This window comes from Oncorhynchus mykiss, chromosome 19 (assembly GCF_057628025.1).
Source record: "Oncorhynchus mykiss isolate SJ-2025 chromosome 19, ASM5762802v1, whole genome shotgun sequence".
Lineage (NCBI taxonomy): Eukaryota > Metazoa > Chordata > Actinopteri > Salmoniformes > Salmonidae > Oncorhynchus > Oncorhynchus mykiss.
Genome location: NC_143040.1, coordinates 55,948,514 through 55,969,729, shown reverse-complemented (window position 1 = coordinate 55,969,729; position 21,216 = coordinate 55,948,514). Strand labels below are relative to the sequence as shown.

At 44.7% G+C, this 21,216-nt stretch overlaps 2 protein-coding genes across 7 annotated transcripts in view; one reads left to right on the top strand and one right to left on the bottom strand.

Moving 5' to 3' along the window:
- LOC110498370 (ral GTPase-activating protein subunit alpha-2) overlaps positions 1-16,637 on the top strand; it is a 181,871-nt gene extending 165,234 nt beyond the window's left edge. For 2 of the 6 annotated variants that reach the window (XM_090211421.1, XM_036954952.2), the window contains 3 exons: positions 3,632-3,756; positions 8,354-8,394; positions 13,821-16,637. In XM_090211421.1, the coding sequence (XP_090067547.1) occupies positions 3,632-3,756; positions 8,354-8,385 (157 nt within the window). In that variant the 3' untranslated portion in view covers positions 8,386-8,394; positions 13,821-16,637. Of the gene's footprint in view, positions 1-3,631; positions 3,757-5,979; positions 6,040-8,353; positions 8,395-13,531; positions 13,538-13,820 lie in introns of all 6 variants that reach the window. The other 4 variants (XM_090211419.1, XM_036954949.2, XM_090211420.1 and 1 more) reach the window with 3 other exon arrangements.
- Positions 16,638-18,503: 1,866 nt separating this feature from the next.
- On the bottom strand, positions 18,504-21,216 carry LOC110498028 (insulinoma-associated protein 1a-like). Its single transcript, XM_036954947.2, has one exon. The coding sequence runs from the start codon at positions 20,843-20,845 to the stop codon at positions 19,424-19,426; it is 1,422 nt and encodes a 473-aa protein (XP_036810842.2). The 5' UTR covers positions 20,846-21,216; the 3' UTR covers positions 18,504-19,423.

Genomic DNA, 21,216 nt, shown 5'->3' with positions numbered 1-21,216 from the left:
ATCTGTGCTGGTTGTTAGCTTGCATAGCTAATATGTGTATAATTGTAAGGGACACTTCATGTTTTATGCATAATGTTTAGATTTACAGAGTGGGTGAGCTCCATTCCAGACATGTTGATCATTCAATTCCAGCCTCAGAGTTTGATCACATTTATAGCAACCTCAGATACTGACAAGTCAGGATGCTGCCTGTAGGCTGTCTGCAAGGTGCCTTACATATGAAACATCCTGATTCATCAGCCTCTTGAATCTGATCAGCCTGTCAGGAATGGAGCTTACCCACTGTAAATTGTAATATTATCCACAAAACATGACGTGTCCCTCATAATTACATATCAGTTATGGAAGCTAACAACCAGCATAGATAACATGCTAGATATCTAGCTAACAAGACTACCTAGCTAACTAGCTAGCTCACAAGACTAGCCAAATTAGCTGTGTTGTTCCCTGCATGCGATTGGCTGTGGTCTTGGGGGCGGCATGCAGCCTGGGAGACCACTGCAGCCTGGGAGACTACTGCAGCCTGGGAGACCACGGCTGCCTGTCAGGCATCGTTCAGGGCTTAAATGGCCCCGCATTGCAATCAACTCAGCCACAGGGCTCCTTGATGAAGTGGTTATCAGGTATCTGAACAAATTAATGGATGATGCGTGATACTTTTGATTATCTCGTGATCTCGACAAAACAACTTTTGTTATGTAGTGATCATGAGATAAATAAGTTGTGATCTTGCCATAAAGAGGGAACTATTTTTTTAAATTCATATGTCCTCTCTAGAGTTCCGTACTGTGGACCTCCTTATGAATTGACTGCATGCTGAGGGAATAAACAACGTGGAGGAACTGTGTGCTGCCTGCTTGAGTGAAAGGGTCTGGGCTTGGTGTGCGTTGCCAGGGAACTGGAAACAAGCAGTGTGTCGCGGCGAAATATTGTTACTCTGTACATTTGATCTTGAATTTTCTTTTAGTCGCACTGGTGCACTCTAAATAAAACTCCAGGTTGCATATAATATTTTGTTGCATATGCAAGAGAGCAAGAGAGCTTAATTCCCAAACGGATATGTGGAGGGAGAGAGTTTTGCCACCCAGTAAGAAGTCCGTGGGTTTGGCGAACTTGACATGGATATTCTTTTTGCATCATTGTCCTGGAAATGTCCCTTGATTGAATTACTTGGTGCCAGGCAGGCAGGAGCAGCCTTGATGTATATGCAGCAGGGGAACATTCTGTAACTAGCTTAGTCATTAGAGACAAACCCGAAGATAGAGGGAGGGGACAACCATAAATAGAATCACTAATTTCATTTCTATGGGGACAACGTTACTACTCACATTGTATATGAGCTGTGCTAGGGAATACTCTGCTGCAATTTTAAAATCAACAGAAGCCACGCATTTACTGATTGCAGTCAATCGGTTCTTCCTCCATCTCTCTCCTGATCTCTTTCCCTTGCTCCCTCTCTCCGTTGGATGGCGTGGGTAGAGGAAGCGTCAGTGTCCAAGGTGGAGGAGAGGCGTGTGTCAGAGGAGAGTGGACGGCCACCCCAGCTGGAGTCAATATTTGCTTTAGGAATCTCAATAACAGGCCACAGTCATCTGCATCTCTGATAATGGACAACCATATGTCTCTGTTGACCCAGTGGACTAGGGTTCTCTCTCGCTCTCTCTTTCCTTTTCTCTCGCCTCTCTTCTGTCTCTTTCTCTCTCCTCTCTCTCTCTCTCTCTCGTTGTCCTCCCCCATCTCTCTCTCTCTCTCTCTCTACTATAAACGCAACATGCAACAATTCCATTGATTTTACTTAGTTACAGTTCATATGAGGGAATCGGTTAATTAAAATAAATTCATTAGGCCCTAATCTATGGATTTCACATGACTGGGAATACAGATATGTATCTGTTGGTCAAATATATATTTTTAAAAGGACTCGCATTGGGCCTCAGGATCTCATGGTATTTTTGTGCATTCAAGGAGGCAGTTTATGGTAGAGAAATGAACATAAGATTCTCTGGCAACAGCTCTGGTGGACATTCCCGCAGTCAGCATGCCAATTGAACGCTCCCTCAACGCTCCCTCAACGCTCCCTCAACGCTCCCTCAACGCTCCCTCAAAACTTGAGACATCTGTAGCATTGTGTTGTGTCAAAATTGCACATTTTAGAGTGGCCAAGGTGCACCTGTGTAATTATCATGCTGTTTAGTCAGCTTCTTGATATGTCTCACCTCCCAGGTGGATGGATTATCTTGGCAATGGAGAAAAGCTCACTAACAGGGATGTAAACAAATTTGTGCACAGCATTTGAGAGAAATAAGGTTTTTGTGCTTATGGAACATTTCTGGGATATTTCAGCTCATGAAACATGGGATAAACACTTTACATGTTGCGTTTATATTTTTGTTCAATGTACATTCATAAAACCCGTTATATGACCTGCATGTTGTGCTGTGACCTCAGTTGCCATGGCAACCCAGCCTGTGATGTCCTCTCCTGGTTGAGTCAGCTGCATCTGGGGGCAGGGAGAAGATGACAGTGCAGCCTCACTGGCATCCTCACCCACAGCTCAGGTGATCTTAACCCATGTTTTTGTGTTGCCTGTATTCCATGGGTTTAAGCTTCATGGTTTCAGCCAGACTGTTCTCTCTCCCGCTCTTTCTGTCTTCCTCCCTCCCTCCCTCTGTGTGGTGAGCAGCTTGCCTGTCCTCAGGCTGCCCTAGGCCCTAGGCTCAGGTGCCTGTCAGCCTCAGTTTGAAACGGCTCCCTTTCAGCTATTCGTCATGCCTGCCTCAACCCCTGCTGTGCCAGCATGTGCCCAGTCCGTTCCATCTTCGCGCATCCAGTCCATTTTAGCCAACCAAACTTAGTCCAGCACAGCGCATACACATTCCCAGTAAAGCCCACTTCCAGTCCCAACCCATCTTCTCTCCACTGTTCTACCAGAGGGGCCTTAGCAACAACCTCACCACAGGCAGCAGTCCCTTAATGAGAGGGGAATGGCCCAGTGGGTTCCTAGAGTGGGGCTAGAGCGGGGGCTATAGTAAAGGCCTGTTTGGGTCCATTCTTGACTGGCAATTTGTTATGTGCAGTCATCAAGAAGGCAGAAAGAGACAGCTAGCATAGTTAGTGTGGCAGGCATTTTGATCCCTTTCTGTTATTCCCAATGCTCTAACCTGACTGACTGACTATCCATCCAGCACCAGGCTCCCAGATTGCTCTACCTGCTTGGCACTCTGAATTTCAAATGTCTCCAATTTTCCCCCTGTCGAGTAGGATGGAGGGAGGGATGTCTGAGAGCGTATGAATGCCTCCAGCAGGGGTTCTGTTCTAGCACCCAGGAATGGGGGCCGGCAAGGGGAGCGTCATGCCTGTAGTGTGTGTTTATTTGTTGACTGCTTTCCCATTTGTGGCTGTGTGGCCAGTCTGATTGTCCTCTGCCTGCTACAGTGGTCTGGTTATTACTACTCCTCTGTCCACTGATGCTGCCTTTGTCTCTGTCTTTCTTACGTAGCTTCTTAATGTGTTGTGTTGATGTTTTGTCTCAATTTACTTTTTCCATTGAGTTTTTATTCGTTTCATTGGGCTGTAAGTCAGCCTTTTTCTATGTCTCTTCCTCTGTGGTTTTCCTTAACCCTGGCCCCAGCTATGAGGAGCGTGCGCTTTACCTGGAGGCCATTGTGCAGAACCACCGGGAGGTCATGACCTTTGAGGACTTTGCCTCGCAGGTCTTCTCCCCTTCAACCAGCTACTACCCAATGAGTGGGACAGGTCAGAATCCTACTCTGCTCCTCCACTTCCTCCTCTACTTCACAGCAGCACACCTGTTAGCCCTCCTCTTCAGACCCCTCCATCTCTATGTCCTGGTCCTTGTCTCCTCACACCCACACTCTGATGAATATCAAAGGCAGCAGGGCCAAGCTCTCTCCACACTGTCTGAGCAGCAGCATCAAAGACTTTACCGTGGCTCAACAACTTAGTCAGGCCCTGCTCCTTGTCTCTCCGTGTTCTGTTTCATCTCACCCCCTCCTCTGTTTTTATCTCCCCCTCTCATTTAATTAGCCCGACAGAAATATACATGATGTGACATGATTGAATGTGGGTTAAACCCGGTGTATGTGATCAGTCCTCTTATCAGAGCGTTCATACCTGTACCAAAGATATGCAGTCTGCTAAACACTGGGTTCACACTGCTGTCTCCCAGAGGTCAGGAAGAGGGGAGACTGAGGGGGACTTCATTAAACAATGTCTCCTCTTCCTGCCCTGGCTTGGCCTAGATCTGATGGGTCTATAACAACAACAACACCGCTAACATCCAATCAGTACAGCAATGCTCTCATGCACTGATACAACTGGAAACCTGTGTTCTTTTATTGTCATGACTGGAAACTTAATCTGTTATTGTGTGTGTGTCTTGGCTACGTGCGTACGAACATGTCTCTGTGTGTGTATACGTGTGTGTATGTTGTGTCTGTACGTGTGAGTATGTGTGTGTGTTGTCCAGATTTCAGCGAGCAGCCCCAGAAGGCAGGGTTGATAAGCAGACTGGCAGAGGCAGGAGGTAGTCTGATAAGCAGACTGGCAGACGCAGGAGGTAGTCTGATAGGCAGACTGGCAGAGGCAGGAGGTAGTCTGATAGGCAGACTGGCAGAGGCAGGAGGTAGTCTGATACGGCAGACTGGCAGAGGCAGGAGGTAGTCTGATAGGCAGACTGGCAGAGGCAGGAGGTAGTCTGATAGGCAGACCGGCAGAGGCAGGAGGTAGTCTGATAGGCAGACCGGCAGAGGCAGGAGGTAGTCTGATAGGCAGACCGGCAGAGGCAGGAGGTAGTCTGATAGGCAGACCGGCAGAGGCAGGAGGTAGTCTGATAGGCAGACTGGCAGAGGCAGGAGGTAGTCTGATAGGCAGACTGGCAGAGGCAGGAGGTAGTCTGATAGGCAGACTGGCAGGATGAGAGAAAGGGGAGAGCGAGAGGAAATGGGAGAGAGAATCTTGTGTGTGGGGCATTAATCTGTTCTCTGCTGGTGTGTGTTATTTGTAGTGGAGCAGGAGAAGGATAGCTGGTTGGGCTGATTGAGTCCTCTGTGATTATGGGATCATAGGTTAGTCTGACCAGACAATAAATGATTATTTTCTCTTATTGTTAAATGAGGATTGGTTTCACAGCGTGGTGCATCAGCTGTGTCTGATGAGAGCAGACATAACAACAAGACTTACTTTAATCACCCTCTTTAATCCTGTGGAAATTAATTTGGAACATCTATACAAATTGATGATTATACATTATTTTTGGGCTCTTTTGGGCTCTCTGTCTGTCGTGACCGAGTGACCGAGAAACCGAGGACGTGTTATTTTGTCCACCGTGGGTTTGGAATCAGCTGGTCCTGTACATCAACTGTTTCTACCAACAGCACCACACCACAGAGATGCAGGGCAATTTCAGGAATCACTCTAGGTCTGCATGCAGACTTCACCTGGCAATCTTCTAAACAAGGGGGAGGTTAAATCCTAGTACACACAGATACAGGTGCTCACAGCTTCTTCCAGTGATAAACCAGGCATTTTTCTGAGAAGTGGTTCTTTATATTTTTTGAAATGTATTTTTTGTCAACATGTTTTCCTGTATTTACAGCGGCCGAGTGGATAGTGTACAATACATTTATGTTCATGTACATTCTCTAATATATAGTCTGTTTATGTCCTGTGTATGGTTCTATGCATCAACACATGGCCACTGATATATAATCACAGAAGGCTGCTTAGTTTTGTCCCTTTGTTGTGTCTGTGACCTCAGACATAAAAATCTGCTCTCATTGTCACCCTTCTCAGATGTGCTGGTGTCTAGTAATACAGTGATTGGCTGTTGCCCTCTCATGTGTCTTTGTCGTGCCTGTGTCTCATGTTTCATATGCTGCTGCAGTGTGAGTGTGTGTGCTTGTCAATACCCCCTGCTTAGGTTCATTGCTCCACTAATATGTCATCCATGACGTGCAGCGTGCCGGCGTTGGCCGGGGATGGTTTGGGACATGGAGTACCCTTGGGCCAAGCTGGACTGTAAGACTTCTGCCTGTTTCCTCTACTAGGCATGATGCCCATTGCCCACCCTCCACCTTAACCTGACCTTCACCTTTGACACCACAGCTACACCATCTCAGAGACCATCAATCATACTAACCTGCACCCCGACCCCGGACAGTTCTAATATCCCACTCTCACTTCCTCCTGCATGAGTCATCTCTAACCTACAGTAGATTACCCTCATCCTCCCCGCTGTGGCCCTGCAGTGTGACTGTGTGTCTACTGTCTGAGTTGTTTATGTGGTTTGAGTGTTTGTTCACACTGACATGTTGAAGTTTTTTTGGGGGGGGGCCAGGGGGTTGGACTCAGTCAGGGTCTCAAATTACTGTAGAGAGTAAGAATAGCAGAATACACAAGGCGCAATTTGGAAATGTGGTTATGCATCAGCAGTTTGTCAGTCACTCAATTAGCCCATGTCAGTAAAAAATGTTTAGATTTGTAAGTTATTATAGTGGCTTAGTAAACTTAGGGCCCCCATTTTCAATTTTGTTGGTCGGTCTCACTCAGATATCATATTAAAACCTGCAAATATTTCTCTCCACCCTATGGAAAAATGTGTAGAATTGCAGGAAATTAGCTGTAAAACTGCAAATTGTCCTGTCCGCCCCATGGAATGAGTAGAATTGCATGAAATGAGTTCTAATATTGTAACATTTTCTCTACTCACCATGGGAAAATGTGTAGAATTGCACGATTTAACTGTAAAAGGTAGAAATGTTCTTTCCACTGTCAAGAGGAGGGCTGCTTAAATATTTTGCTTGTAATTTGGTGGAGGGGGTGTACCCAATTGTCATACTTGAGTAAAAGTAAGGATACCAGAAAATGACAAGTGAAAGTCAGCCAGTAAAATACTACTTGAGTAAAAGTATTTGGTTTTAAATATACTTTTTTTTAATGTATATATTTTACCAATTAAAATGTATTTTTGATACTTAAGTATCAAAAGTATAAATCATATCAAATTCCTTATATTAAGCCAATCACACAGAAAGATCTTATTTTCTTAATTTATGGATAGCCAGGGGCACACTCCAACACTCAGACATAATTTACAAACAAAGCATTTGTGTTTAGTAATAAGTCCACCATATCAGAGGAAGTAGGGATGACCTTGATAAGTGCATGAATGGGACCATCTTGATAAGTGCGTGAATGGGACCATTTTCTTGTCCTACTTAGCATTCAAAATGTGATGAGTACTTTTGGGTGTCAGGGAAAATGTATGGAGTAAAAAGTACATTTTCTTTAGGAATATAGTTTAGTAAATGTAAAAGTTGTCAAAAATATAAATTGTAAAGTACAGATGCCTAAAAACACTACTTAAGTAGTACTTTAAAGTATTTTTACCTAAGTACTTTACACCACTGCACACATTGGTAAACAGACCCGCGAGCAACTGTGGCCCCTCCATGAGTTCAGTTTTTTTTTGTGGCCCCCACCCCATCAAAGATGCCCATCCCTGGGTTAAATGAACATAGCTACAAGAGTCAACAATGAGGGAGATACTCGCTCTTCAAATCTTTCAATGGATCCAGACAGTCCGTGGGACTGAAGAGCTCCCCCAGACAGGCCGCCTTCTCTGACCCTAAACCACTCTGTCTAGAGACAACAGCTCTTCACCTTCTCATACCGCTACAGCTTCATCTGGTGGCAACAGAAGACCCTCTAACTTTTACTATGTGTCAGAGAGTGTCAACTAGTCAAGGAGCTGCCAGGCACACTGGTTTAAATGACTGTTGATGTCTACTCTACTGTGGAGCAGATTGTTGCCACAACTCTGGAGAAACCTGTGTCTGTATTGGTGTTGCACACAATTTTGTCTATAATGTTTTGTTACATTTTACTGGTCTCTTTATCTCATGGTGTTGAACTGGTTGAGAAGCGTTTCTGATAATCCAGTCTGTTCCTGCTCTATGATCTGTCCAACATATACACATTTTATAATAAGCAGTCATACCAACCTATGTGATGTCAAGTTACAGAAATCATTTACCCCTTTGAATATTGTCTGGACAGATTTTTAACGACATGGAACAAACTCAAACCAACTTTCAAGAGGCCCTCTATATTTCTGAAAACTGTCCCTGTCTCTTAACATATTAAATGCTTTATGTCTTGTATGACTTTGATCGTCACAGTGATAATAACCAACAACATACCACCACACAGGCTTTCTGAATGTCGCCGTCATCTCCCTTCCCTAGTACCCTCCCTGACTGACTGTCTACAGCAGGGCTGTGTTGTGTGACTTTGTCTTAATGTGACGCTCTACTGTCTGTTTTTCTTTTAGATGAAACAATGTTAAAGGTGTCATTGCGGTAATTGAAGAAGGTAAGCCCCGAGCGCCGACCAGAAGCTCGTGTATCACCCAAAGGCCTCGCTCTCCCGTTTACTCATCCTCTCTGGTTTCTCCTTTATTTGGTACTAACACACTTTTTTTACCCACCTACCTACCGCTTTATGAAGGATGGTTGATTTGACGCTGTATGGGGTGGTGGTATAACGCTGTATGGGGTGGTGGTATAACGCTGTATGGGGTGGTGGTATAATGCTGTATGGGGTGGTGGTATAACGCTGTATGGGGTGGTGGTATAACGCTGTATGGGGTGGTGGTATAATGCTGTATGGGGTGGTGGTATAACGCTGTATGGGGTGGTGGTATAACGCTGTATGGGGTGGTGATATAACGCTGTATGGGGTGGTGATATAACGCTGTATGGGGTGGTGGTATAACGCTGTATGGGGTGGTGGTATAACGCTGTATGGGGTGGTGATATAACGCTGTATGGGGTGGTGGTATGACGCTGTATGGGGTGATGATATAACGCTGTATGGGGTGGTGATATAACGCTGTATGGGGTGGTGATATAACGCTGTATGGGGTGGTGGTATAACGCTGTATGGGGTGGTGGTATGACGCTGTATGGGGTGGTGGTATAACGCTGTATGGGGTGGTGGTATAACGCTGTATGGGGTGGTGATATAACGCTGTATGGAGTGGTGATATAACGCTGTATGGGGTGGTGATATAACGCTGTATGGGGTGGTGATATAACGCTGTATGGGGTGGTGGTATAACGCTGTATGGGGTGGTGGTATAACGCTGTATGGGGTGGTGGTATGACGCTGTATGGGGTGGTGGTATGACGCTGTATGGAGTGGTGATATAACGCTGTATGGGGTGGTGATATAACGCTGTATGGGGTGATGGTATAACGCTGTATGGGGTGGTGATATAACGCTGTATGGGGTGGTGATATAACGCTGTATGGGGTGGTGATATAACGCTGTATGGGGTGGTGATATAACGCTGTATGGGGTGGTAATATAACGCTGTATGGGGTGGTAATATAACACTGTATGGGGTGGTGGTATAACGCTGTATGGGGTGGTGATATAACGCTGTATGGAGTGGTAATATAACGCTGTATGGAGTGGTAATATAACGCTGTATGGAGTGGTGATATAACGCTGTATGGAGTGGTGATATAACGCTGTATGGAGTGGTAATATAACGCTGTATGGGGTGGTGGTATGACGCTGTATGGGGTGGTGATATGACGCTGTATGGGGTGGTGATATAACGCTGTATGGGGTGGTAATATAACGCTGTATGGGGTGGTGGTATGACGCTGTATGGGGTGGTGGTATAACACTGTATGGAGTGGTAATATAACGCTGTATGGGGTGGTGATATAACGCTGTATGGGGTGGTGGTATGACGCTGTATGGGGTGGTGATATAACGCTGTATGGAGTGGTAATATAACGCTGTATGGGGTGGTAATATAACGCTGTATGGGGTGGTGGTATAACACTGTATGGAGTGGTGATATAACGCTGTATGGGGTGGTGGTATAACACTGTATGGGGTGGTGATATAACGCTGTATGGGGTGGTGGTATAACGCTGTATGGGGTGGTGATATAACGCTGTATGGGGTGGTGGTATAACGCTGTATGGGGTGGTGGTATAACACTGTATGGGGTGGTGGTATAACACTGTATGGAGTGGTGATATAACGCTGTATGGAGTGGTGATATAACGCTGTATGGGGTGGTGATATAACGCTGTATGGGGTGATGATATAACGCTGTATGGGGTGGTGATATAACGCTGTATGGGGTGGTGGTATAACACTGTATGGGGTGGTGATGTAACGCTGTATGGGGTGGTGATATAACGCTGTATGGGGTGGTGATATAACGCTGTATGGGATGGTGATATAACGCTGTATGGGGTGGTGGTATAACGCTGTATGGGGTGGTGATATAACGCTGTATGGGGTGGTGGTATAACGCTGTATGGGGTGGTGGTATAACGCTGTATGGGGTGGTGATATAACGCTGTATGGGATGGTGATATAACGCTGTATGGGGTGGTGATATAACGCTGTATGGGGTGGTGATATAACGCTGTATGGGGTGGTGGTATAACGCTGTATGGGGTGGTGGTATAACACTGTATGGGGTGGTGGTATAACACTGTATGGAGTGGTGATATAACGCTGTATGGAGTGGTGATATAACGCTGTATGGGGTGGTGATATAACGCTGTATGGGGTGGTGATGTAACGCTGTATGGGGTGATGATATAACGCTGTATGGGGTGATGATATAACGCTGTATGGGATGGTGGTATAACGCTGTATGGAGTGGTGATATAACGCTGTATGGAGTGGTGATATAACGCTGTATGGGGTGGTGATATAACGCTGTATGGGGTGGTGATGTAACGCTGTATGGGGTGATGATATAACACTGTATGGGGTGGTGGTATAACACTGTATGGAGTGGTGATATAACGCTGTATGGAGTGGTGATATAACGCTGTATGGGGTGGTGATATAACGCTGTATGGGGTGGTGATGTAACGCTGTATGGGGTGATGATATAACGCTGTATGGGGTGGTGGTATAACACTGTATGGGGTGGTGGTATAACACTGTATGGAGTGGTGATATAACGCTGTATGGGGTGGTAATATAACGCTGTATGGGGTGATGATATAACGCTGTATGGGGTGGTGATATAACGCTGTATGGGATGGTGATATAACGCTGTATGGGATGGTGATATAACGCTGTATGGGGTGGTGGTATAACGCTGTATGGGGTGGTGGTATAACGCTGTACGGGGTGGTGATATAACGCTGTATGGGGTGGTGGTATAACGCTGTATGGGGTGGTGGTATAACGCTGTATGGGGTGGTGGTATGACGCTGTATGGGGTGGTGATATAACGCTGTATGGGGTGGTGGTATAACGCTGTATGGGGTGGTGATATAACGCTGTATGGGGTGGTGGTATAACGCTGTACGGGGGTTGTATTCTCTGTTTAGCCAGGCTGGTAATTGCGAGTGATGCTGCACCCGACTAAGTAGCAGCATGAGCAATATAGACACACTTCTTTCTGCTTGTGCTTCTGCATGTCACGCCACACGCCTTTGTCTTTATCTCCCCAGCGGTATCTTCCTTTATCTTTGTCCTTTTTTCTCCTCTTCACTCCTGTCCGAGTGTGGCTGTTGGCCTGGGGCAGAGTGTGACATTAACACCTGCCGTACTGGAAGAAAACGGCTTTGTCATTGAAGCTTTGTTTGAATTGCTGCAGGGGACCAATGGGGATGAGGCCCATTTACTCCCTTTTGTTTTTTTTCACCTTCTAGATCTCTCACTCTATCCCCTCTGTCTCCCCTCCCCTCTGTCTCCTCTCCCTTCTCTCTCTCTTTCTCCCCTCTCTCGCCCTTCTCTTTCTCTCTCTCATTCTCTCACCTCACACTCGGAGTATGAAAGGATCTCAAATGAGAGGCAGGGTGTGCAGGTCTCTTGACACACCATGGCCTCTGTCAGTCTAGCTGTTTAGGGGGAGCTCAGAGTGGAATTAACTTGCGTTATGATTTACCAGCCAGGCACCGCCAACTCAAGTTTTGGGAGATTTTGTTTCACCCTAGTAACTAGTAACTAGGAATGTTTACTTTTAATATTCAACTTAAATTTGTGTCATTTCCACATATGATATCGTATATGCAACCCAAAGTGTTGCAATTTAAAACACGTTTATTGTCGTTGTTTAGTGGGTATTGTACCGAGCCCTCTGTCGATAGATGTGTCTGCTGCATGGGTGGGTGCAAGGCAGCATACTGGGGGAGTTAGTAAATATAAGGTCTGTATAGGCCTTTATCTGAGGCCCAGCAGCCCACTCCCCAGCTACCCTGCCCCTCTCCATCACGCCACTACTATAGGAGAGGGTGGGGCTTGTCAGGGCCAGTGGGAAAGTTGTTTGTTCTAGTGGTGGAATAGTCGAAGTGCAAAGTAGTGGAATTATGGAGTTATACTGTGCTTGTAGGGTTGGACTTGGGTTAGGCCTGCCCACACGTTTACTCACAGCCCTCCTCTGTTCTATTCATATGCATAATGAAGATAAACAAACACACACACAGCCTTAACCCTACCCCTCCCCCTCTGAATGAGTGGAAGTCAGTGATGCTTGTGTCCACTGGGCTGGGTGTGTGTTACTGCAGCCATCTGCTGTCCCTTTTAGCTATAGGAACTTGAGATGCTTCAGAGAAAGAAAATAAGCAACCAGGTGCCATCTTGAAAATAAGCAACCAGGTGCCATCTTGAAAATAAGCAACCAGGTGCCATCTTGAAAATAAGCAACCAGGTGCCATCTTGAAAATAAGCAACCAGGTGCCATCTTGAAAATAAGCAACCAGGTGCCATCTTGAAAATAAGCAACCAGGTGCCATCTTGAAAATAAGTAACCAGGTGCCATCTTGAAAATATGCAACCAGGTGCCATCTTGAAAATAAGCAACCAGGTGCCATCTTGAAAATAAGCAACTAGGTGCCATCTTGAAAATAAGCAACCAGGTGCCATCTTGAAAATAAGCAACCAGGTGCCATCTTGAAAATAAGCAACCAGGTGCCATCTTGAAAATAAGCAACCAGGGGCCATCTTAACATAGTAGGAAAAAATTGTTTAACTCGATGCATCGCAAAGATGGGATGGGGAGTTGGAGGAGAGAGGGGGGGGTGTACACAAAATATAGTTGCTCTTTCTGGCTTTTCACCCTCACTTATCACTGCTAGCAACCTCTTTGATTGTTTCTTTGGGATCCACAAGGTTTAACAAAGGACGCCCTCCACATGATCATGACATGCCTGTCCAGGTTAACATGATATTGTTTTTTTCTGTTACAGTACATTTCAAGTGTTGAAAAATCTATCCTCTTTATGTTGAACAACAAAGACAAGTTTATTCTTAGAACCACATGGCTTAAAATAGATGTTCTCTTTTTCCTACTCATGCAAGCATGTGCCCTCCCAAATACATATTCAGCATCTCTCACTTAGCAGCCTCTATAGTCAGCCAAGGCATGTGATGAAGACATGTTCACATTGAATCTGAATGTGTATGCTGCTTGATCTAGTCCCAAACGTGTCACTTTTAAAACTGTGATGAACTCAAGGGTCAAGTGGATCAATCTGTACACCGATTCTGTTTTTGGTATTATAAATTCGACCCTAGAGTGAGTAAGCGGTTTGGGGTGCCGGGGGTGCGTTCACCACGTGCATGGCAGTCAGAGCATGTTGGAGTATGCCATGTCTTAACATCCCCATGTATGCCTGCCACGTCTCACCACTTCTCTCTATCTCTCCCCCCTATCTCTCCCCCCTATCTCTCCCCCTCTATCCCCTCTTTATCCCACCCTCGCTTTCATTCTCTCTCCCTCTTGCTCTCTCTCTCTCTCTCTCCAGGCTCCCTCAGTGGCAGCACGAGTGCTGAGCTCAGTGTTTCCGTAGGAACGGACCATGTGGACCAGGTCTCTCCCACGATGCCCCGTGCCACAAAAAACAGAGTTTCTGGAAAACTCCGCCGATCAGCCAGCGCCATAAGCAAATCCTCCAACTGAGCTCTCTCGCCCAACCCACCCCCAAAACCTCCCGTTTGGCCTTCACTACCGGTCCTGTTTTAAACCGTCATACCGACCCCTAATGACTACAGTTTGGGGGTGTGCTTTGTTTGTTTTGTTTTGTGTGTGTTGTTTAAACATTTAAATGGAGCATATTGCACATTTTAATTTGTGGCATTTGTTGATTCTTTGATACACTTCCAGTTGTGTTGCTGTTGAACTGCATATTTGAGATGAAGCTATTGATGTTTTTTCCAATGTGGCTGCACTTTGTTTTGGAAGAATCAAAGCTTCTTTTTAATTTATAACTGATAAATAGCACTACTCAGTACAGTGATAAAACGAGGTATGTATAGCCAGGGACTGGAGTGAAAGATCATGTTAGGAGACTTGAAGTCCACCTATCATGAACATTTCAATTTAGTTTTTTCATGCCATAGCTGTTGAGCTGGTAGTTGACACTGCTGTAGAGGAAAACTCGAAGAGGCTGAAATGCTAGAGAAATGGGAGACTGTCTTAGATTGTATTCTTGTGAAGAGAAGCAGCTGCGCATATATAGTTAATATATACTGTAATAAAACATTTCTCATCGTCCATATGTATTTTGATATGTCTGCCTTTTTGATTTTCTCATTGACCCCCCCCCTTGTGATCCTGCTGTGTGAAACACTGATGATAGTCTTGCAATGCTGTTGACAGGATAGGATGATTTTTAAGGGTGATGTTGTTTGGTTTGTTGTTTTGTCCTGGGTCTTGAGCCATGGAAGCCTGTCTGTCTGTCTGGGTCATACTCATCCTCTTGTTGTGGAGAGGAGGAAGGACTGCGTCATAGGAGGTGCTGCTCTAGCATAATGCTGTACCGTACCACACTTCCTGTTTACGGAGTGCTGTGAGTGGGTGCAGTAGGAGTCTGTTTTTAATAGTTATGAGCCTGGAGTGGACAATCAATGATGTCTTTCCAACCTGAGGTGAATCGAAGCTTGTTTTTCTATCTTTCTAATGTCCTTTTTAAATGGATTCTGATGGATTTTGTCATGCTTTGATTTATGCAACTCTGCTGGAAATGAGAAAATACTGCATTTGTAATTGTTTAGTGATGTTGCCCTGTGTAGGATTGTTTAACCTGGGTTCATAATCTGTAATCCAATAAATTCCATCTGTCTCTTCCTCTGCTTTAATTTTCTTGATGTCTTGTAAAGCTACAAATATGACATTCCAATGTCCCTACAGATGATCTTTTGCACTCACTGTCATTGACAACTAGCATTGAATGTTTTTTCTCTCTTTATTCTTGGATGTAACTTGCTTTACATTTTATTTGATGTGTTTCAGTGTGTGAGAGCATGCAAAGTCATATTTGAAGACTTATTTTGCTGTTGTGTTGTATAATGTATACATGTGCTGTTTAGAGGAAGAAGTAGCCGGAGCCTCAGGTGAATCTTAACCCCATGCACTGTGTGTGTGTGTGTGTGTGTGTGTATTTCTGAAGGAGCTTATTGCAGTGCCTGTGTAATATGTCCACCAATATCCATCCCTAGACCCTACCACTGTTAGACATAATTTGATTTGTTTTTTTTTTTCATTCCAAGAAGCAAAACGTGGACAGCTAGCTTTGCCTTCCTGTCTCACATCTCTGTTAACTAGAGGGAGAGTGTTTCCCCCCCCCCCCCATTTGACTGTAAAGGTCAGTGTCTTGTCCTAGTCCTCGCAAGTGTTTTATATGAACAGATTGACTGGGTTTGGCCCACTTTGTTTATTTGAGGAGGTGCTCTTTTCTCTCGGAATTGGAAACAAATGCCACCTCCTCTTTCCCATGATGCACCATGAGTAACCTCATGAGGCCGGTGGGGGTTGGGGAGTTAGAAGGCATACCAGCGCTGAGCTCTGGCGACCCTCCTAGCAATAGGCAGGTTGACTCTGTGCTACCCAAGCCCCCTCCTCCTACCACCCAAACCTGCCGCTTTAGGTTGCCATGGAAGCCAGGTGTTACATACACATGATGGAGGGCTCTACCCGAGCTGCAACACTGTCCGTCTGTTGCACTACTTTACCTTACCTGTACATCTCCATTTTCTTTCATTTTGTTCTCTCGTTTTTTTGTGTCTTTCTTTCCCAAGCACTGATTAATAACATAGGAGGCATGAATGTCGAGTTTGTTCAGAGAGAATGAAGTCTGTTTTGTGCATTTGAAGAATGTATGCAAATACTGACCTGAGTCAGATCAATGCTCTCACTTTCCCAATAGCCACTCTAAAGAACTACCCAGATAATTTTACTGATCTTCTTATGGAGTTTAGATTGTAGATTTGATGTTGTGAATGGGATCCCTGTTATATATGGGAGAATATGGGCCTAAGGTGTTGTTTGGACCAGGGTAAGGATTGTGTCTTACTCAAACTGGTTCAACTCATGTAAAGCAACAGATTTAGTGTCAATTCTAGATTTTGGTTTAGGAATCCTGTACATTGTGTCAAATTGAGGGCTCCAGTCCTTATGAATATACATATATTAATGCCTGTAATATAATCTTTGTATAAGAGGAAGAGGACGATTTCATCATTACTTGTTAACATATCAAACTGTTTTTAATGGCAGAAGTCATGCTATCTTTATTAGAAATGTGAAAATCAAAAATATTTCATTAAATCAATTTGAAATTCTCCATATTCTTTGTGTGTTGTTTGTTTGGGTCTATTGATTTGAATAGCAGTGGAGCAGAAGTAGCTTTCCTTTAAAACTGTCGTTACAGAGATGGGCACTTACCTAACCATGTTATAGTAACGCTAGCCTAATATAGCAGGCCTAGAAAGACACCTAAGCGGAGTTCTCACTTCCGTTTTTCAGGGGTTTTGATGGGGTGGGGGGATGACATAATGGTGCTGTTGTTTTTTTACCCTGGCCCAGCAGCAGAAGGGGTAACCTGACCCCTTCCCATCTGCCCCCCCCTGCTGCTCCAGGAGGGGAGGAGGCTAGGATAATGGGAACTCACCGGAAGGTACAAGTGCAAAATCTACAGCTCCTACATTACTTCTGCCCTGGCTGGTAGGATGACTAAAGACTTAAGACGAGCACTTGACGATAATTGGAGCCGCATGCGTGCACCTGCCTATCTGGCCTGAAACTGTTCCTTTGGGTCACATAAAACTTCTGCATTTGTCTACATTATGTGATTGAATATTCGCAAGTTATGAAAGCAGAAGAATTATGATATGGGTATGTGTTATGTGAGAAGAGTCTATTTTGACAATGTCAAATGTCAAAAGTTCCACACACTGTATATCCTGTCTGTTTCTTCTCATTAGCAGGAAGTGTGTTTTACACCATAGTCAAGTAGAGTAGACTGACTGCTCCCTAGAAGCCTGTCCTTATCAGTGAACTACATGACAGCATCCACAGACATGACCCAACAATGATCATTAACCCCTCGTGGGCTGGCTGAAGCCACACAAATGATTCTGGAAGTTCTTTCTCTCTTGTCATGGGGAGTGAATGTGGACCTGGCTGTTCAGAGGCTTAGCCTACACTGTCAGACAGACATTTAAAAGGGAAAATCGAACTCTTGGGAGTCTCCTTTAGAGAAGACAAATGTCCTTCTGATCTATGGGTGAGTTGGGTGGCCATCACCTCTGTCCTGCTGCCATGTTCTGACCAGGCATTATGGCAATATACTGTATGACTGGAAGCTAAATGCTCTCTGTCTCTTCTTCATGGTAACCAAACCAGGTCTTCTGAGACACTAGTTTATGATCATGTGTGGCAGGAATCATCATAGCAAATCATAGCAAGGATAAATCGACAATAAATAAGGCATATTTTCAGTTTCCTACAGGACATTGCAGGCATCAGGATTGTTGTCTATAGTTCAATGAAACCTCAAAAGGGTAGATGAGGAATTAGATCGTAATGTTCAGAGCAGACCAACTTGGAATGTCTCTGTACTTGATGTCAGTGTGTACCCTTTTAGTCCCTCATCCAGACACTCATTGTAGAAATGATGCATCCACAGGGAGTAGGCCTGCATCCTGGCTTGAGTGTCCATGGTAATTATGCTATTACTCATCCTTTACTAATTAGCCACTTGTGTAGGCCACACCTAAGTTTGATTTTGAGTTTTAACCTCACGATTTGATTAAATAGGCTAGTGAATGAGGGAAAGCTGAGGGAAATAATGTGTAATATTTTGTTGTGTAAGTCGAGGGGGGAAATGGAAAGAATAGGAATGATTTTCAAGACAACTTTTCCCTTTTCCCCTGAAGTGTATCCAGAATAATTCAGATTAACATTGTGTCTTGAGTTTTTACCCAGATGGATATCCATTATATTTCATTTACATATTTAAAAATGTCATTGTTTTCTCTTGTAAAGATCAGAAAATTCTTTCAGACAATTTGAATTGATACTTCCCTATAGCCTGGTACTTTATTTTCTTATTGTAGGTATATCACTGGAAGTCAGGGCTGGCAAACATGGGTGATGTAGGCTTGGTATCTTTCAGACAGTCAATGTCAAACTAGAGCTAAATAAATGGTTTCATTTTGAAAATATCGTTTTTATTTCGATGTATAATTGGAGACAACAGTGTACACATACAATCAAAGCCAACATTTAAGAAAATAACCTGTTCATAGAAAAAGATTGCATCTAAGGTAAGAGCTTTACGTTTTACAAGAGCTGTGGAGATTGAAGATTTAGACCGGTCCACGACAATTATCACAACTCATAATTTTGACATAACATTTGGCTACAACATGTGAACTGCCAGAACAACCACAGAATAATCACACAACACAACAATACATTACATAAGATAATTGCAAATAGAATAAATAAATAAATAAATACAACTATTATGATTAAACAATATTGCAACAATTAATAATAAAATATGTGCCCGCATTCTAAACGAAAACAACCATTATTATGTTGAGTTTTTTAAGGCAGTTATACAGCAGAGTTTTGATGTGCTTATATTCTAAAGGCATTTGTGGTTCTACTAAAGGGAAAGGTTTCGATAGTTTTAGGTTTTTAAGACAAAGTTGATCAGTCTGTCCTGTAATTCATAAGTTAACAAAGTTTAATGATATACAGAAATTCACAGTCGGTGAATTAAAAGTATTTTATGAGAGAAAATACCCATATCAAATTAAACAGTTCTTAGGTCTAGAAGCTATTACTTGAGCACGTCTGCAGCTGTCCTAGAAAAATACATTTAACAGTCAAACTAACGTTTTGTTTTCTTTCGATAAACTAATTTGAGAAAAATCGCAAAATATAGGCCTATTTTTATATTCAAGGAATGGATAAGCATTCAACAACCAGCTGATTGGCATTGATAGAATACCTCTCATCAAACACACAAATCTAAACATCAAGTTGCCCTGTCTTTCAGTAATCTAGGTAAATAACTTTTTTTCAACGTTCCGGTCCAAGGCACGCGTTTTCTTGTGTTCAGCAAGCCGGGCGCACGGGCATTTGAAGCAGGATCACCTGCCTATTTTCCGACGGATGGCATTTGTTGATGTGCCTCGTGAGTCCGGGTGAGCTGTAGAAAGTTGCAGGGCAATACTTGCAGGGATACACCTGGGAGCAGTGCATGAGACGCAGGTGTCTCTCCTGGCTGGCCCTGTTAGGGAAATTCTCCCCGCAAACGGGGCAGAGAAGGCAGTCCACCGGGCTCAGATTCAGGGGACTTTGGTTTGGGTTTTCCTCTGAGGATGAGGTGGACACTGGCACCTGCTCTTCCACTCTGTCGCTGTTTTGAAACGCGTGGTCCTTGAACATTTTATTCTGCAAGGCTTGGTGTCCCAGAATATGTTTTCTTAGGTATGCTTGACGCTTAAATCTTTTCCCACAATATTGGCAGTCGTATAAACCATCTTCCGAGCCCGATTCAGACACACCTGGGCTTGGGGTGTCTCTGTCACTCAGTAGCTCGGCTCTTGAGTCTTTGGCTTCCTCCGGGATGGTCTTGACAGCGGGGTGCATTTTGGCCATTTCAGATTTGATTCTCTGGGTAGATGGTATCCCTGCTGCGCTTTGCGCTCTCGGTTTGTGCCAGCGCCGGTGAGAAGCGAGGTTAGCCGGGCAGCTGAACATCTTATCACACTCAGGACACCTGTACTCAACTCTCACGATCCTAGAGCACTTGTGCTGGGCTAAAGAAAATGTGTCCGCGTAAGCTTCCTTACACAATTGGCAGACAAACTCTCCTAACGGCTTCCCGCCTGCCGATGTCTGCGTTCTGGGTTTAAAGTCGACAGGAGCCTCTTTGATTTTAAGACCAAGTACCGGAGACGTTGTCATTTCGTCTTCAAAATGCAGTTTTCTGATGGCTTTGGGTTTCTTGGATGCAGGTTTGCTCTTGCGCTCAGTGTCGGATGCGGGCCTCTTGGTACCGCCCCTGATGACTGTAGCCGGGATGCTGCTGGTGATGCCGCTGCGGTTGCTGTTGCTGGTGCCTATTTTCAAATCCACGGGGGCGAACAGGAGATTATCAAAGCTGCTGATGGAGGAAGATGTCGGGAATGACTCGGCAGATATTGGCGAGCCTAGATTGAAACTTCTCCCGTAATATATTCTCTCATGGTCCTTGCTGATGGGCCGGGTGGGGCTGTAGAGGGCTTGGTACATCGCCTCGGGGTTGCCAAACTGAACCGCTTCAGCATCCAGCCTGGTGATCGGGGCGTCTGCTGCGATGTCCGGTGATGGGGCTGCACGGTCCAAACAGGACGCAACAGAGACAGGCGGAGATGAGTCCACCTGACTCTGAAAGTTTGGGATGTGATGCTCCTGCTCATACTCATCGGTACGAGTCCTATAGGAAACATGCGCTGATTTCTTGTTTCTTTTTACCAGGAATCCTTTGGGCATCTTTGCGAATGGCTGAAAAGCACTTTGGAGAGGTGGGCGAAGTCTCGGATGATATCCAGGTTTGTGGAATTACAGTCACACCGGGAGCCTCGGTTGCTATTTTATATTTTCGCTAAGCTATTGATCTCTGTGTTGCTGAAATGTTTTCGTCTCTAAGGCATAGCTGCACTCTTTTTATGCCGGAATAATGCTATTGTTCTCGCCCCTTGTTGCCGCATCTTCAACCAATCAGACGAAACGAAGATCCCAGTGGATTTGGATGTGGGAGTGGGAGGGTTCAAAGCTTGGGTTTGATGGATTTCGTTGGAGGATGTGCAGATAGCTTAGCAGATGTAGTTGCGGTTTATTACGTTAATGTGGGCGCTCGGTCC

Excerpts from the sequence above, each read along its gene's own strand:
- LOC110498028 (XM_036954947.2), bottom strand. The coding sequence starts at position 20,845 with ATGCCCAAAGGATTCCTGGTAAAAAGAAACAAGAAATCAGCGCATGTT.